Below are 15,104 nucleotides of genomic sequence, written 5' to 3' on the forward strand. Positions count from 1 at the left end.
CCAAGCAGCCACAAACAACCTCCCACTCCTCCTGCACTAAGTAGAGAATATCCTTGAGAGGCCCCTTCAGGGCTCAGTCATCTCCAGACTAAAAGATGCCTTGAAGGCCAGGACAGTTGTGGGACCAATCCAAAGAGGACACAAAGGCCAAGATCAGGCATAGAACTGCCCCAGTCCAAGAATGTTGGGATTCCTAGAGTACCAGGTCTCATTCTTGTTCGAGTTCTATTTCACTACATATCTCTTCCCTTCAAAAGTTCTAAAGTTTCTGGAATATCCTCTAATCTGCCACCTCAAGGAAGGTACCTCTAAATTAGGAGGGACAGGAAATAGATGTCTCTGCCCACTAAGCCGAACTTTCCTGGCTGCCAGATATAAAATGTGAGGTAGAGGAGGTACAGGGGATGTCAAGGGGCAGAGGCCTGACGACAGCCAAAGTGCACACACCAGATGAAAGCCAGAGTCCAGCTGTTCTAAGACCAGAAGCCATTTCCCAGGATTATAGTGCTCAGGGTGACAGGACTTGAGACAGCAAGGGGAAGGAATAATCTCCCTGAGGAGGACACAGCATTTACCCGCACGGCCGTCCGGCACCCCTTCCCTTGCCAGGTGAAGAGAGCACAGCTGGGGCTCCCCAGACACCAATGGGAAGATTACAGAGCGCTGGTGAACGACCTGTCTAAAGTGCCCCACATGGCACTGAGGGATGCTGCTCAAGGTGGCCTTCCTTATCACTGTAGCTGTATTGGTGTCCAGTGAGCAAGAGTGGAGAAAGGAGCTTTGGTAATCCTTTGCTAATCTCAAATGAAAAACTACCAAAGTAAGTATACTGATACACACAAATATACCAAAAATACCACAAACAAAAAAAAGTATTTCAGTTCAAACATAATCTTAATCAACAGAACGTCAGCACCTCGCACATTAACAGGACCACAGGGGGACATTGGGATCCCAGGAGGTGCCGAGACAGAGACCGTGGGAAAAGAGAAGTGGCAAACCCAGGCACTCCCCGCTAACAACAGCTGTTGTTGGCTAGGACCCCAGCAAACTGGCAGGTGCCTGGCAGTGGAGGGGCCCCTTGGAAAAGGGCTTGAAAAAAGAGCTGGGATCAAGAACAGGATGGCCAACCCCCAGAGCCCCCAGTCTGTAGTGTGCCCCATACCTTGTGGAAGACTGCATGCCAGAAGCAATGGCGGGCCCAGGGCATATTCATCGCAGCCACCCCCCTACAATGGCATCTCCCGCGGCCTGCACCTCTCCCTCATCAAGGAACAGGATCATTCATATCAGGTGGCAGCCAGCCTGGGGGCAGGTCTCAGCGCCCATACACACCCAGTGGCTCAGACACTGCTATGTTCCCAAGAAGGAGCTCTTTCAAGCCATGACTGTCTCATCTGTGACATACAGTTGTGCCTTGTCTGCCAGCCCCCGTGACTGACATCTCTTTCCACTCTGGCCACACTTGCCTCCCACCTCATGAAGAAATGGCTGCAGGGCCACAAGAGGATACCAACAGAGGAGAGAACACATGTGACCTATCAAAACTCCTACCCAGCACCCGAAGGAAGTCCCCTCGTGATCTCATCCTGGCCCAAAATGCACAAGAGTGGAATGACTGTAGCGCAGGAGTAGGAAGCAGGATGAGTGCTTACTTCATCCTGTTAGAAGAAGTGAACAGGGCTCATGGCCCAAAGGACTTAAAAACAAAACCTACTGAAGGTGCATGTGATACTCCAGGGCAGAGGACTTCTGAGGGTGTTCCTAGGAGCCCACGTACCTGGTAAAGCATATACTAAGTGCGCGGATTCCTGACACCACACCAGATCTGCCGCTGAATTGCAAGTTTAGGACCAGGATCCTCAGAAGGGCTAACAAGCAGCACGGATAGTTCAGATGCACACCAGCATCTGAGAATCAGTGTTTGAGGTACGACATTACTTCTTCGGAAGATCATCTTTCAGCCTTGAAGACAACTCAACCTTGCTCCCCTTGTCACTTTTTTGGTATGTTGCCTCCTCCAATAAAGTATAACAATTTATTAGCCAGAAAAAAACAAAAAAGCAAAACTGAGAGATTACATGCCTCTTAACAGAAGCATCAGGCCATTGATTTTTATTCGCACAAGCACCTGTGATTATGTGAACATGTCACATTTATCACAACCCTTTTTGATTTCTGCTTCGTTACTCTTACCTATTTCCTTAAATCACTGCTAGCTAATAGGGACAAAAACCAAGAATCCAAAGGACAGAAAGAACACTAGCAGCACTGAGGCTTTAGGATAATAACTCTACCAGGGTCAAGGTCCAAGGTCTTCCCCGTGTCAGCCTGCACTTATTCCATATACGAGCAGCGAGGTGTAGGAAACAGGGTTGAGGGCAGAGGGGAGCTGTAGTCTCACGCGGAGCTAGAATCACTCAAAGGAAGACGTGACGGCAGCCAGAGGCTTGGGCTGTAGCACATGCGGGGACCTCCCGCACTCAGATGTTATTGGCTCCGTGTTTATACAGACTCCCCCTGACCCCTCAGAGCCAGGGTGGGTGCCCGTGCTGCGTGCTTTCCGAGCACCCACACCCCCATCATGCTCTGACCACACTCTTCTGGGATTACCTTCTCACTTAGCCACAGCCACCCTGATCTCATCTGAAGCTTTGGCCGAGCTTGTCCCTGAGTGTGTGAAGTAGGGACAGCTGTTTGTTCCTGTGTACGCTGCAATCTGCAGGCCCTGGAGATGTGGAACCAGGCCTGCACCCTTCCTAACACATGCTCCCATTTGTACTCACCATACCGTTCCATTTCATTGCTTTGAGCCAGACAGGTTGTTTTATTTGCCAAGAAACGCATTAATAATTTATAAAAGCCATTTAAAAAGCCAACATTCAAGAAGACAACAAAGAGCATCACTTTGAAGAGGCTGACTTTTCTTTTTTAAAGTGTATATTCACTGCTGGTTAAAACTATGGAGAACTTTTATCATTCCTATGTGTTCCACTGCATTCTAGCTAGGAGTACAAAACAGGGGCCAAACAGCACAGGAACACATCCAGGAGCCCTCGGCCATCCAGAAAACCACAACAGTTTCTAAATCTCCACAGACTCCTCAATTAAGGGAAACCACCAGAACACACGAGGCCCTTGGCATTGGGGATTTAGCATTTACAGTTCTGTCATCTGGGAATGACTCCAAGGGTTCAGGGCATGTTTTTGAAACCTAAGTGTTATGAGGCTGGAGTGTGGACAAGTCACCAAGCTGATGAAAAACAGACCCGCTGTCAACACAGCCTTGCTGTTTTCTACCTGTCTTCACACGTCAGGAGACCACCTTGTAACTACACCCACACATCTGAGAATTCACAAAGGACCAGATGATGTATTGACCGTGAACCAGCCAAGGACAAATGGCAATCAACTAGTTCCATACACAGACAGGGTTTGTTTTCAGCAAAAGGGACTAAAGCACAGAGGCAGAGGATAAGAAATTTTCAGATGATAATCATATTCTCATAATACCCTCCTAACCTTACGTCAAGCTTATGTTAAAGGGACAACACCTTAACAAAGGGAAGTACACAAATAAAAGAAAGCAACGAGGGAGAACTAAACTTAAAAATTCCAAGTTACTTTCGACAGTAATTTGTTTCCAGAACAAGAAAATGTTTCTTATTACATTCTGTACCCCTTCTTTATCAACTCAAGGCTACCACACCCTTTTCCACACACATACAAGTTCAACTGTCCTGCACTTTAGCTCTGCCCCTCAGGCGATTTTAGCCAGCCATTTCTCCAGGTCCTGGATGTCAGCAGAGCCAGCGTCCCCTCTTCCGCCCTTGGCACTGCACTCCAGGAACTCCACTTTGAGGGGCAACTGTGAGAACTCAAATTCTTTGCCTTTCTTTCCCAGCTGAACAGGGGCAGTGCTGGAACTGTCCAGTGTGCTGGGGGCAGCAGAACGGGTGACTCGTAAAGTGTTGCTGTGACACAAAAGAAAAATGAGTCAGGAAGGAGAGAGTAACTTTTATATAGTGATTAAAGGCCTTTAGAAAACCACATTCATTCCTAAATATTTCAGCATTCATTTAAATACTTAATCATAAACCTGTCAATTACACTATTAAGACTGTTGAATAACCCTTTGCATTCATATACCGTTCTCAGCTAGGAGAGATGTGGGTCCGGCCTGACTTCGCTTGATAAAGAGTAGGTCAGTAACATCCCCAGGTCATACCAGTGCCCCCTTTATATATCTGCAGAAAATCAAGAGTCGGACACTCAAATGACTGTGCCACCCAGGTGCCCTGAACACATTTTTTAAATACACGTTGTAAATGTTATAATAACTTAAGTCTCTGGAAGTTAAATGCGGGTAATTTACATTTATCACAAGTCTATGTGGATACAGAGCTTAGAAATCCACAAACTCCAAATTCTCATATCCAGTTTGGGCCCAATCACTATTCTCCAACCTCTTTACCAACTAAAACCTTCCCAATTTAAGTTGTCTACTGCCACCTGCTGGCCCCCAAAAAGAGTGCATAGCAATGCTCATTTGTCTACTTCTCCCACACTTTCTGCTATCCAGAAGCAGAGGAATACATGCTCCCCAAAGTGCTTTCTTAACAAAATAAAAAGCATTTCTTGAAGCTGTAAGGCTGCATGAAAATTAGTGAAGAATCTCCAAGAAAAACTAAACAATACCTTGCTTAGAAAAAGACACACATGAAAAAAATATTTTTAAGAAACAATTAATACAAAATTCAAGATATTACTTACCTCTTGATGGAACGGAAGAAAAACTTTTGGGGAGAAACCCCTAGGACCTTCTAAGCAAGGTGGTGGGTCCATGGGTATTCATTTTAATATTCTTTAAAGTCAATATATGTGTCATATCTATCCCTTTATATGTAAGATATTTTACAGTAAAAAAAAAAAAAAAACCTTAGGGGAGGCTGGGTGGCTCAGTCAGTTAAGCATCCAACACTTAATTTTGGCTCAGGTCACAATCTCATGGTTTTGTGGGTTTGAGCCCCACACTGGGCTCTGTGCTGAAAGCATGGAGCCTGCTTGGGATTTTCTCTCCCTCTCTCTCTCTGCCCCTTCCCTGTCTCTATCTCTCAAGTACATAAATAAATAAATTAAAAAAAAAAAAAAAAAGACTTAAAAAGGAAAAAAGGCCAAACATTAAATATGTACTCAGCTCTTGCCATAAAGCCACATGAACATAGTTAACCTTGTTATTCAGGAGACTATGAAATGCTTCAAAGCTGATAGGGCCTAATTCTCACAAACACAGGATTAATCTAAAGTTAGACTCCTGGGATGCCCCGCTGGCTCAGTTGGAAGAGCATATGACTCTTGATCTTGGGGTCATGAGGTCAAGCCTCACATTAGGAGTAGAGATTACTAACAGAAATAAATAAACTTTAAAAGTAAAAATCAGGCTCCTAATTTAACTGATATTAACCTTCCTAACTTTTAACATTTTGCTAAGTTACCTTGTAATGCATTTTCTTCTGTATTGCTTTTATATGGCTCTTTAGAATGAAAAGCAAATGGACTAAGGAAAATATGTACTTTGAACACAGGAAGACTTGGGACTATACTGCTAAATAGAAAAAAAAAAAAATGGGATACACAAATATGATCACTTCTTCCCCCAATTCCCAACAATTGCAACAGAGTTTCTAGAAAAAATAAACTAACTGTTCCAATTTCCTTAGTCTAACAATAAACAATTTACAGTCTCAAGAGAGAGCTTCAAGAGTAAGGGAAGAGATGAAAAATGTGCAATTTCAGAAGGGACAGAAACCACTAACAGTGACGTCAGCAAGAGGGCAGAATAGCAATTTCCAGCACAAGTCTTGTCACAGAACCATCAATCTGAATAACCACCTATGCATGAGAGATAAGGGATCCAGGTCAAAGATCACAGGACCTGGGTATTATACAGAAATAAAAAAAGATGCACTGAAGAGAATAGGAAGGAGAGCTTCACATTACCCACATTACTTCTCCTGCAAGCATGGAGAGATATGCTTCACTTGGGGGAAGGACAGTGAAGTGAGCACTCACTATCCCAGAAAACCCAGCACCAGGCTGACCCTCATGGCCCCAGCCCACTCATATGGACCCAAGCTCCAGGACCACCCCAATGGACCCCAGCACAAGGCCTGCCCCAGCAGACCCAGGCACCTGGCAAGACAGGAGAGATTCAGGTTCCAGCCTGCCTGAGTGGACCCTGGTGCCAGGCCCGCTTCCGTGGACCCAGGCAGTAGGCCCACCTACCCATGGATCTAGGAGCCAGGCCAACCTGCCCAAGGGCTCCAGCAGCAAGCCCACCAAAGGAACAAAATAAAGTACCAATAACTAACCTTAAAGAAATGGAGATCTACTAACTGACAAAGAATTCAAAATAATCCTTTGAAAGTTCATTGAGCTATAAAAGAAAAAGACAACTCAATAAAATGAGAAAAACAATATATGAATAAAAATGAGAAGTTCAGGGCATGTGGCTGGCTCAGTCAGTAAAGCATGTGACTCTTGATCTCAGGGTGGGGTGTTCAAGCCCCACATTAAGCATGAAGCCTACTTAAAAAAATAAAGTTCAACAAAAAGAAACCATGAAACTTTTTTATGATATTCTGGAGCTAAATAACACAATGACTAAGGTGAAAAATTCAGAGATCTTTAACAGCAGACTTGCCAAAGCAGAAGAAAGAATCAGAGGAGCTTAAAATCAGGAATTTGAAGTTACCTAGTGAGAAGAACAAAAAGAAAAAAAAAGAGTAAAGAGAGCCTATATAGGGGCACCTGGGTGGCTTAGTCAGTTAAGCATAGACTTCAGCTCAGGTCATGATCTCACATTTGGTGAGTTCGAGTCCCACCTTGGGCTCTGTGCTGACAGCTCAGAGCCTGGAGCCTGCTTCGGATTCTACGTCTCCCTCACTCTCTTGCCCCTCTCCCACTCACACTCTGTGTCTCTTGCAAAAAGAAGCAAACATTAAAAAAAAAAAAAAAAGCCTATATAACTTATAAGACATCATTAAATAAACGAAGTACATGCATTATGGTAGTCCCAAAAGGAGCAGAGAAAGACAAAGAAACAGAAATCTTATTCAAAGAAATAAAACAACAACAACAACAAAACCCAAATCTAGAAAGGGAAATGAACATCCAGATCCATTAAGCCCAAAGAACCCCAAACAAATTAAACATGAAGAGAAATTTTTTCTCTCTCCTTCATGTCTGATGGACAGCTTTGCTGGGTATAATATTCTTGGTGGCATTTTTCTTCTTTCAGCACTCTGAATATATGATTTTACTCTACTGGCACATGAAGTATATGCTAAGACTAAGAAATCTAGTCTTACGGGGTTTCCCTTGTTTGTGACAACTGGCTTCTCTTGCAGCTTTCAAAATTCTCTTTGTCTCCGACTTTTGTCAATCTGATTATAGTAGATGCAAAAAATAAAGCACCACAAACAGCACCACAAACAAATAAATTATAAAGAGAAGAAAGGGACAAAGGAATTATAAAACAAAACAAAACAGAGTAAATCCTTACCTATCAGTAATTACTTTAAATGTAAATGGCTTAAATTCTTAAAACAGAGTGGATGAATGGATTAAAAAACAAGATTGAACTATGTTCTATCTCCACGAGAGACACACCAGATTTAAGGTTCTACATGAAGGGATAGAGATAGATATTCCACGCAAATGGTAACCAAAACAGAGCAGGGCTGGCTTGACTTATTTCAACAAAACAAACTTTTAAGTCAAAAATTGTCACAAGAGACAAAGAAGGTCATTATATAAAGGCATAAGTTCATCAATAATTGTAACCATATATGCACCTAACATCAGAGAATCTAAATACATAAAGCAGATTAACAGAAATAAAGGGAGAAATAGATATCAACACAATGATAGCAGGGGACTTTAATCCCACATTTCCAACAATGAACAGATAATCCAGACAGAATCAGTAAGAAAACAAAGTATGTGAACAAGACTAAACACAAATATAACTAACAAATATAGAACATTCCATCCAACAACTACAAGAACGCATTCTTTTTTTTTTTTTTTAATGTTTATTTACTTTTGAGAGAGAGAGAGAGAGAGAGAGAGACAGAAAACAAGCAGGAGAGTCAGAGAGAGAGGGAGACACAGAATCTGGAGCAGGTTCCAGGCTCTGAGCTGTCAGCACAGAGCCCAACATGGGGCCCGAACTCACTTCGAGATCATGACCTGAGCCGAAGTCAGATGCTTAATTGAATGAGCCACTCTGGTGCCCCAAGAATGCATTCTTTTTAAGTTTACACAGAACAGTCTCCAGGATAGATAACGTGTTAGGCCATAAAACAAGTCAACAAATTTAAGACTGAAATCACATCAAGTATCTTTCTGACCACAATGGTATGAACCTAGAAATCAGTAATAGAAGGGAAATTTTAAAATTCACCAGTTTGTGGGGAGTAAATAACATGTTTCTGAAGAAATAAGAAGTCAAGGCAAATAAAACAATATTTACACAAATAAAAATGGAAGCCGAACACACCAAAACTTACAGGATGCAGCAAAGGCAGTTCTAAGAGGGAAATTTGTAGCAATAAACATCTACTCTAAGAAAAAAGAAAGATCTCAGAAAAACAACCTAACTTGACACCTCCAGGAACTAGAAAAAAGAACAAACTATCACAAACTTAGCAGAAGGAAAGAAAAAATAGACATCAGAGCATAAAGAAATGAAATATAGACTAGAGAACAACAGAAAATATCAATGAAACTATGAGCTGGTTTTTTGAAAAATAAAACTGACAATCACTTAGCGAGGAGGAAAAGAAAGAAGACTAAAATTAATAAAATCAGAAATGAAAGGGCTTACACCACAGAAATACAAAGGATAAGACACTATCAACAAATTAGACACCTAGAAAAAATGGATAAATTCCTAGAAACACACAACACACCAAAGCCTAATCATGAAAAAACAGAAAATTGGAACAGACGGATAATGAGTAAGGAGACTGAATCAGTAATTAAAAGCCACCAATAAAGAAAAGCACAGGACAAGATGGTTTCACTAGTGAATTCTACCAAACTTTTTTTTTTAATTAAATTTTTTTTTTTTTTTTTTTTTTTTTTTTTTGAGAGATAGAATGCAAGTGAGCAAGGGACAGAAAGAGAGAGGGAAAGAGAGTGCAGAGCCCTGGAGCAGGGCTCAAGCTCACCTGATGCAGGTCTTAAACTCACAAACTGTGAGATTATGACCTGGGCCAAAATAGGATGCTTAAAACATTGAGCCACCCAGGCACCCCTCTACCAAACATTTATCTATTTATTTATTATTTTTTTTTTTTTAATTTTTTTTTATAACGTTTATTTATTTTTGAGACAGAGAGAGACAGAGCACGAATGGGGGAGGGGCAGAGGGAGAGGGAGACACAGAATTGGAAGCAGGCTCCAGGCTCTGAGCCATCAGCCCAGAGCCCGACGCGGGGCTCAAACTCATGGACCGCGAGATCGTGACCTGAGCTGAAGTCGGACGCTCAACCGACTGAGCCACCCAGGTGCCCCCCCTCTACCAAACATTTAAAGAAGAATCAATACTAATTCTTCTCAAATCTCCTAATTAAAGAGGAAGTAACACTTCCAAACTCATTTTATAAGGCCAGCATTACCCTGATATCAAAGCAAGAGAAGGACACTACAAGAGTATAGGCCAACATCCCTAATGAACACAGATGCAACATTCCTCAGCAAAATACTGGAAAACCAAATTCAACAGTACATACGTTAAATGGATTGTACACTATGATCAAATGGGATTTACTCAAGATGAAAAGTTCAACATATCAATAAAGGTGATACACCACTGTAAAAGGATGAAGGATAAGAATCATATAATCATCTCAATAGATACAGAAAAATCATTCGACAAAAATCAACATCCTTTCATGATCAAAACTCAACAATAGGCACAGAAGGAATGTAGTTCAAAATAATAAGGGTCATATATGACAAGCCCGCAGAAAATACTCAACGGTGAAAAGCTAAAAGCTTTTCCTCTAAGATCAGGAAAAGGCAAGGATGCTCACTCTCACCACTTCTATTCAGCATAGCACTGGAAGTCCTAGACAGAGTAATTAGGCAAAGAAAGAAATAAAAAGCATGCAAATCAGAAAAGAAGAAGTAAAATTATCACTGTTCACAGATGACTTAATCTTATATACATAAATCCCTAAAGACCACTAAAAATCAGAACTACTAAACAAATTCAATAAAGTTACAGGATAACAAAATTGATACACAACAATCAGTTATGTTTCTATGTATTACTAACAAACTATGAGAGAAATTAAGAATTAACAATCCTATTTACAATAGCATCAAAAATAAAATACTTAGGCACAAATGTAATGAAGTAGGTGAAAGATCTATACACTGAAAATTGTAAGACATTCATGAAAGAAAGTGAAGACATGAGTAAAGGAAAAGATGTCCCTTGTTTCTGGATTGGAATAATACTGTTAAAATGGTTATACTATGCAAAGCCGTCTACAGATTCAATGCAATCCCTATTGACACTCCAATGGAATTTTTCACAGAAATAGAAGAAACAAAGGATGAAGGGACAAATAAAATGTGGAACATACATAGTGTGGAATATTATCCAGCCCTGAAAAAGAAGGAAATCCTACTACTTACAACAACATGGATGAACCTAGAGGACATTATGCTAAGTGAAATAGCAGACACAGGCACAGGAAGACAAATACTGTATGATCACATTTATATGTGGAATCTAAATTAAACACAAAGAAGCAGAGTAGAATGGCAGTTACCAGGGGTGGGGGAGGGAGAAATGGGGAGCCTTTGACCATTAGGTCAAAGGTTATAAAGTTACAGTTATGCAAACAAGCATATGCTAGAGATCTATACAGAATAGTATCTATGGCTAACAATACTACCTTGTACACTTAAAATCTGCTAATAGGGTATCTTAAGTATTCTCATGAATCTCTCCTCTCACACACACACACTTAAGGGAGCAGGAGGAAACTTTGGGATATTTTGGTGGCCTCAATGGTGGTGATGGTATCAAAGGTGGATATTTATCCCCAAATGCACTGAGTTGTATATATTAAATATGCACAGCTTTCTAAATATCATTTACACCTTCATTAAGGGGTTTAAAAAAATCTCTTGATATTCAACTTGAATATCTTTGATAAATGATATCTTTGATAAATCTGATTGAAGAGCTAACTTTACTCTTTATATTTTAAGAAGTTTAAAGCATATGGAATTAAATATATCATTCTCAACTAAAAGAAAAAAAAAAAGAAAGAAAGAAACCACAGAAAATGGCAGACTAGGCCTGGTAAAATTTTTCTGTCAAGAGCCATAAATTAAATGTTTTGGGCTTGTAGGTGACATTTAGTCTCTGTCACATATTTTTCTACTTTTCTTATTATTTTTTTTACCTGTCCTTTAAAAATATAAAACTAAAAACAAAAACAAAACAAACAAAAAAACCCATACATACATACACACATACATAAATACATAAATAAATGTAAAACTATTCCTTGTTTGCACATCCTGAGCAGGAATTTGTCAACCCTAAGCTCCTGAGTACAGGAACCACATTTTATTTCCCCCTGTAGCTACATTCTAAATGCAGGGCTTACCATATACTAGATGAATTATAGGTGCCTGTTAAATGAATAAAGGAGTAATAAGTAAATCCTAGTGGGAAAAAATGTGCTCAAAGTTGAATTTATGCAATTTTTCCTCATCAGGTTCTTTTCTTTAATAAAAGAAAATCCTGGGGCGCCTGGGTGGCTCAGTTGGTTGGGTGTCCAACTCTTTTTGTTTTTAATTTTTTTTTAATGTTTATTTATTTTTGAGAGAGACAGACAGAGTGTGAGGGGGGAGGGGCAGAGAGAGAGATTGAGAGAGAGAGAGAGAGAGAGAGTGAGAGTGAGAGAGACAGAATCTGAAGAGGCTCCAGGCTCCGAGCTGTCAGCACAGAGCCCTACGCGGGGCTCGAACTCACGGACCGTGAGATCATGACCTGAGCTGAAGTTGGATGTCCAACCGACTGAGCCACCCAGGCGTCCGGGTGTCCAACTCTTAATCTCAGCTCAGGTCATGTCCTCACAAACCATGGGAATCAAGCCCTGCGCTGGGCCCTGCACTGATAGTGTGAAGCCTGCTTGGGATTCTATCTCTGCCCCTCCACAGCTCTCTCTCAAAATAAAAAAAATAAACATTTGAAAAAAAAGTCCTTATACACAGCAATAAGAAAACAAACCTGCTTCATTATAAGGTTGATGTTATCTCCTAGGTAAGCTAGCTCTTACAAAGTGGCAGAGTACAGGGGCGCCTGGGTGGCGCAGTCGGTTAAGCGTCCGACTTCAGCCAGGTCATGATCTCGCGGTCCGTGAGTTCGAGCCCCGCGTCGGGCTCCGGGCTGATGGCTCAGAGCCTGGAGCCTGTTTCCGATTCTGTGTCTCCCTCTCTCTCTGCCCCTTCCCCGTTCATGCTCTGTCTCTCTCTGTCCCAAAAAATAAATAAACGTTGAAAAAAAAAAAATTTTTAAAAAAAAACAGAGTGGCAGAGTACAGATATGTTAGATTCCTTAAAATTCAAAAGGTTACAGCTCAATTTACAAATGTTTAAACATTAAAATCAAGCTAAATAATGTCATGTTGCTTGAAAACAATAAAATAAGCTATAAAATATAGTATCATAGATGTTTAAATTCTTCCAAAGTGCTCCTTTCTTACTCCAACAACAAAAATTTCCATGGCTTTCAAAGTCTGTAGTTTCTAAAACCTTTCATAACTACTATAAATGAACTAGAAACAGTGGGAAAATACACTGAATTTATAGCCTCAAAAAAGCTGAGATCTTCTATCCATGAATTTTTTTTAATTTTTTTTTTTTTTAACGTTTATTTATTTTTGAGACAGAGAGAGACAGAGCATGAACAGGGGAGGGTCAGAGAGAGGGAGACACAGAATCTGAAAAAGGCTCCAGGCTCTGAGCTGTCAGCACAGAGCCCAACGCGGGGCTTGAACTCACGGACCGAGAGATCATGACCTGAGCCGAAGTCGGCCGATTAACTGACTGAGCCACCCAGGTGCCCCTATCCATGAATTTTTAAAGTATCCATGAACATCCCATTGATGCTTTTTAAAATTCCGTTAATTTTGTCATTTAACAAATATATTTCACACTATTTATCAGACTATGATAATCGTATACAACCAGACTTTAAGCAATATATCTGTATTTCCTAAGAGTTAAGATCTACGTTAACCAATATGACTTATTCATACTTACAGTTCTTTCTCAAGCTGCTGCTGAATTAATTTTGCAGATTTTGCCATTGTAATGTCTGTACAGAAATAAAGACACTGTTATAGTTTAAACCAGAAAGGGTCTCTTCCCAAAACTTCTTGCACATATGGAAAATTCCTATTTAAACCAGTAAGTTTCTTTTCCCTTTAGTTTTTTAAAAGAGCTTTTTACCATTAGTAGCTCCACTATCAAAGTAATAAGCTTTATATTTGCATGCATGGGTTTTCCTACAAAAATGCTTACAAATGTATTAAGCTTGTGACCCTAAAATTGACTAGTTCTTTCCTGAAAGTTTTCTACATCTTACAGACCTTTTAAATTAACATGTACAGAAGTCCAGCCAGTGTAACAGAAAGAACACCTACCAGTTTTTTTATTGTAACAAGAGCCTTCACTCTAACAGAAAAACCCTGTCATATAAAAGTAAACTAAGCATATTTCCAGCTGATACTAAGATGGTATGTTACTCAAGTGCACCTTGGTAAGAGATAAACACTGGTTTGGCACATAGCAGAACCCAAATAAATATTACTTTCTCTCTTTATACTGAAGAGAAAAAACAGAGAGATCAGGTAATGATTCTAAGACCGATTCCTGATTAGACATCATTAAGGTTATTACTACCTGATCACTTCTGAGAAATGCAATGGGCTCTTCATAGAATCAGAATTTTAATCTGAAAGAGGACCATAAAATCAACTAGTTTATCTTATTTTAGAGGTAATGAAACTGAAGCCTAGTTTTACTTGGTATGATGAAAAGTTTTTAATGGCTATGAGGTTAAAGAAAAACAACTTCTGCCAACTCCCCTTGATGAAATGTGCTGGAAGGTAAACTTGTTTGAAAGGAGAGACTCCCCCTCTGGCCCTCCACAACTGTGTGTGAGATGACATATTGTCAATATGACAAAACAGCTTGGTAAATAAAGTAAAATGATTTATAATTAAAAAAAAATGCAAAACACTGTATCAAAGAAAAACTGATCATAGTCACTCCTTTGTATGGTAAAACTAATGAAAATGCAGATGTATAAACAATTTTAAGATTTAAAATTCTTCGTAGTCCATTAACAATTAGCTCTCTTTCTCAATAATAACACTCATAGATAAATGTATTAACTGTTAGTAGCAATCCCACAAAAATCTCAATTATGATTGCTGGAAAACATGATGGCACCTTGCTTATTGCAGGCGATTAAGAATGACGGTGTGTTCTTCAAACTCATACTGTCAATGAGAACTTGATAGAGAAACTCTGCCACATCTTTCACCTCTCGTTGGAAGGCTGCACTATCCACAACAAACACAACAGCCCTGGAGGGGGAGAAAGAAAAAGCAGCATGTGAGCATGCAACAGTGCAGCAGTGTGTTGAAAAATCATATCCTTAACCTCAGCCAGTTCAATGCTAATGAATAACACACAACAGACTCACATGCAGATATGCACACATGTAATCACACCACACAAATACTTAACAAAGGACTGCTGAGGAGACGCCAAGTGAAGTGTGTGCTTTTTTGATAACTGTGTACTTCTGGCGACTATACAGCTTGAAATACTATTTTTTATCAAGTTGTATAAAAATGCAAAAAAAAACCCCAAAAACAAAACAAAGGACTACCAAGTGTTACTATGTATCAATGACTGATCTAAAAAGATCAGTGCCTGGGTGGCCCAGTCAGTTAAGCATCAGACTCAGTCTTGGCTCAGGTCATTATCTCACAATT

The 15,104-nt window shown here is 40.2% G+C and overlaps 1 protein-coding gene across 1 annotated transcript in view; it reads right to left on the reverse strand.

The window, feature by feature from the left end:
* Positions 1 to 2,803: 2,803 nt before the first annotated feature.
* LOC123610401 (serotransferrin-like) overlaps positions 2,804 to 15,104 on the reverse strand; it is a 60,864-nt gene continuing 48,563 nt past the window's right edge. Inside the window, exons 22-24 of the mRNA XM_045501003.1 lie at positions 14,554 to 14,690; positions 13,360 to 13,414; positions 2,804 to 3,974 (exon numbers count right to left, since the gene is read on the reverse strand). Coding sequence (XP_045356959.1) covers positions 3,761 to 3,974; positions 13,360 to 13,414; positions 14,554 to 14,690 — 406 coding nt within the window. The 3' untranslated portion in view covers positions 2,804 to 3,760. The remainder of the gene's footprint in view (positions 3,975 to 13,359; positions 13,415 to 14,553; positions 14,691 to 15,104) is intronic.

This window comes from Leopardus geoffroyi, chromosome C2, assembly GCF_018350155.1.
Source record: "Leopardus geoffroyi isolate Oge1 chromosome C2, O.geoffroyi_Oge1_pat1.0, whole genome shotgun sequence".
Taxonomy (NCBI): Eukaryota; Metazoa; Chordata; class Mammalia; order Carnivora; family Felidae; genus Leopardus; species Leopardus geoffroyi.